Raw genomic sequence first — 3,147 nt, 5'->3', positions numbered from 1 at the left:
GGAATTTTATATCACCAAATATATATCATCGTTGGAGTTGGGACATTTTTCAAGATATAAAAATCATTTTTTATGTTGTAAATTATACAATGACTAGTTTTACAATCCTAAATTTGCATCACCCATTGGAGATGCTCTTATGGGGTAATGCAACAATACCGAGAAATACAAAAGCAAGAAACAACACACACACACTAAGCAGACGCCCAACAAATAAAACGGCTCGGCAAGACGCGCGCCCGTTTCTCTATTTTCCTAACCTTATTTATCTATTGTTGGACTACTCTCTGTCGTGTCCCGATGATTGACGTAATCTCTGACCAAAGCACCGGCCGTATCAGTAACCCATCTCTGGCCGGCGTCATTCCATCTAGAAGCATTCATAGACACACACACACACATTTGTCCACCGCAGGTAGGAACCTTCTAATCAGCCACGCTAGCTGTCCTTTTTATCGTCCTAAATGAATAAAAGCAGGCTGTCTTTTCCAAGCGAACCTTGTACTCTCCGGCCATGAACCAGCTGGTATCTACTCCCTTCATTCCATAACATAAGCAGTGTCAAAAACCCTCCTATGTTATGCCATTTTATAGAAGTGTTGGCATGACATAAAAGCGTGTAGTTGGTCTACGTCGTACGTGAATTATATCATTTGTATACTTTTCTATGAATCTAAGGTTTCTAGTATGAGGTATTTCGATGTAGAGAAACAAATTTAAGACATGACTGATCAGAGTCCACAAACGCGTCCGAACGGGTTTGTTGACGTTTGAAGGGTCAGATCTACTGTCCACGGCTGTAGATGCTCTATAAAGATGAAAACGGAGTGAGTATCTTACAAGTAATGAGCACAGCTGGATGCGTAACGCCTGCCGCCTCGGTGGGTGGCTATGTGAGGATGTGTTTACACCCGGCACGTATTCCATTCCACCGCAGACCGCACCACCGCATATCATGCGTAACGCCGGATCATCCAGTTTTGTTCTCATCGTAGGTCCAGCTTCCGTCTTCCTTGTGCCTGCCCAAGAAGACGCCCACCACCGCTATAAGAGCGCGGCGCATCTATCAGTCTTTTCATACCCATCTAGCTCTCCGGCGAACAACCAGTAAGTGCGGTGCCGGCCGGTCGGGATGGACGAGGCAAGCTCCCACGCCGCCGCCAAGGCCGCGCCCGTGCGGGCTGTCGCCGTTTCCCGGGTTGCGCCGTCGGTGCTCGGGCAGGGGCAGCGCGGGGAACGCGTGAAACTTTCCTTCCTTGATTCGTTGTGGGTCGTGCTGCCGCCGATCCAGCGGGTGTTCCTGTACCAGCTTGGGGAGGATGGCGGCAGTGACGACGGCTTCCAGGCTGTGGTCGAGCGACTCAAGCGCGCTCTCGCGGACACGCTGGCGCACTACCTGCCCCTGGCGGGGACGCTGGAGTACGTGGCGGAGACCGGGGACGCCTTCGTGGACTGCACCAACGCCGGGGTCGCCTTCATCGAGGCCGAGGGCGGCATGGATGTGCATCGTCTAGCTGGCGACGAGGCGCACGACACCCTCGCATTCCTGAGCCTCGTGCCGGAGCTCGATGCACGGGTGCTCCCGGCGCCCGTGCTGTCAGTACAGGCCACTCGTCTAAGCGGCGGCCTGGCGGTCGGCCTGTCTGTGCACCACGCAGTAGCCGACGGACGCGCCGTGTGGCGATTCATGGAGGCTTGGTCTTCCGCTGCCCGCGAGGGCTCCCCAGTCACCAAGGTCCTCGGCCCGCCACACTACAGCCGCGACGTCATCTCACACCCGAACGCCGACGAGCTCGCCCGCGAGATGCTAAAGACCGTCGCGCCCAATCTCCCAAAGGTAATTTTCGGAGCCATCAAGCGAAGCGAGCCTTGTGTTTTGTTGACATTGGCATACATCCTCGCAGGTGAGGGGGCAGTACGACTTCAGCCAGCGGTTCCTGCTGGCGCGCCGAACGTTCTACCTCGGCGCCGACGAGATCCGGTCGCTTAGGCGGCGGATCGACGACCTCGCCTCCGCCGAGTCTACTGCCGCCGGTGGCGACGCGCCCCAGCCGAAACCAGTGTCGACGTTCGTGGCGCTGGCGGCGCTGAGCTGGACGGCGTTCGTTCGTTCCAAGGGGCTCGGCGCCGGGGACGACACGTACCTGGCGTTCCTCGCCGACCTGCGCTCCCGCCTCGACCCGCGTGTCAGCGAGGCTTACCTCGGCAACTGCGTGCGCGCGTGCCTGGCGAGCTGCGCCGACGCGGCGGATCTCCTCGGCCAGGCGGGCATCCTCCACGCGGCGCGGGCTGTGCAGGCCGCGGTGGCGGAGATGGAGGCGGCACCGCTGTCCGGGACGGACAAGGGGTGGATGCAGAAGCTGATGCGGCTGCCGTTCCAGCGGCTGACCAACGTGGCGGCGAGCCCTCGGTTCCGGGCCTACGAGGCGGCTGACTTCGGGTTCGGGAAGCCCGCGCGCGTGGAGCTGGTGTCCATGAACCACGACGGCGAGATGATGCTCGTCGGCGGCCGCCGAGATGGTGAGGTGCAAGCCTCCGTGTCGATGGACCCGGCGCACATGGACGCATTCAAGGCCTGCATCCTCGGCTAGATAAATTTTCAGTTTTGCTAAAGCACATCTAGATGTGTCATAAGTATCACACATCTAAGTTCTATGTCATTGATCTTACGTCGAGATTTATGTGGATATTTTTTTCTTTTTTTTTTCACTTTATGTTTGATTCACTCATTTAGATGTGCAATAACTAGATCACATCTAGATGTGCCCTAGACACCAAATTCAAAATTGTACTAGCAAAAGAACCCGCGCCTTGCAACCAAAAAATACGTGATCTTCAATGGCCATGGCCATATTTTACTTTGTCACCGAGATATACTATTACTCTCAATTTTGTGAAATTATGAACAATTTTTGAAATCAGAACATTTTTTAAAGCGTGAACATATTTGAAATCATGAACATTTTTCAAACTCATGAACACTTTTACAAATACTTGAACATTTTCTTAAACCAAGAACATTTCTGAATTCATGAATAATTTTTACTACTTGAAAACACTTTTTTTAAAATTGTGGACATTTTTTAAACAATTTTCTTGAATCGACGAACATTTCTATATTCATCAATCATTTTTGTATCCGACGAA

General features: G+C 53.1%; 1 protein-coding gene across 1 annotated transcript; it reads left to right on the top strand.

Annotated features, from left to right (window-relative positions):
• Positions 1 to 945: 945 nt before the first annotated feature.
• LOC119271000 (phenolic glucoside malonyltransferase 1-like) lies at positions 946 to 2,863 on the top strand. Its single transcript, XM_037552980.1, has 2 exons — positions 946 to 1,837; positions 1,905 to 2,863. The coding sequence occupies exons 1-2, from the start codon at positions 1,133 to 1,135 to the stop codon at positions 2,589 to 2,591; spliced, it is 1,392 nt and encodes a 463-aa protein (XP_037408877.1). The 5' UTR covers positions 946 to 1,132; the 3' UTR covers positions 2,592 to 2,863.
• The last annotated feature ends 284 nt before the right edge of the window (positions 2,864 to 3,147 follow it).

Source organism: Triticum dicoccoides, chromosome 3A, assembly GCF_002162155.2.
Source record: "Triticum dicoccoides isolate Atlit2015 ecotype Zavitan chromosome 3A, WEW_v2.0, whole genome shotgun sequence".
Classification (NCBI taxonomy): Eukaryota; Viridiplantae; Streptophyta; class Magnoliopsida; order Poales; family Poaceae; genus Triticum; species Triticum dicoccoides.
Note: the sequence above shows the minus strand (reverse complement) of the source record. Positions and strands in the feature narration are given on the sequence as shown.

Bases quoted from the DNA above. Each gene is read 5' to 3' on its own strand.
- LOC119271000 (XM_037552980.1), top strand. From the start codon at position 1,133: ATGGACGAGGCAAGCTCCCACGCCGCCGCCAAGGCCGCGCCCGTGCGG. The intron at 1,838-1,904 runs GTAATTTTCGGA...ACATCCTCGCAG, and splicing joins TCGCGCCCAATCTCCCAAAG to GTGAGGGGGCAGTACGACTT.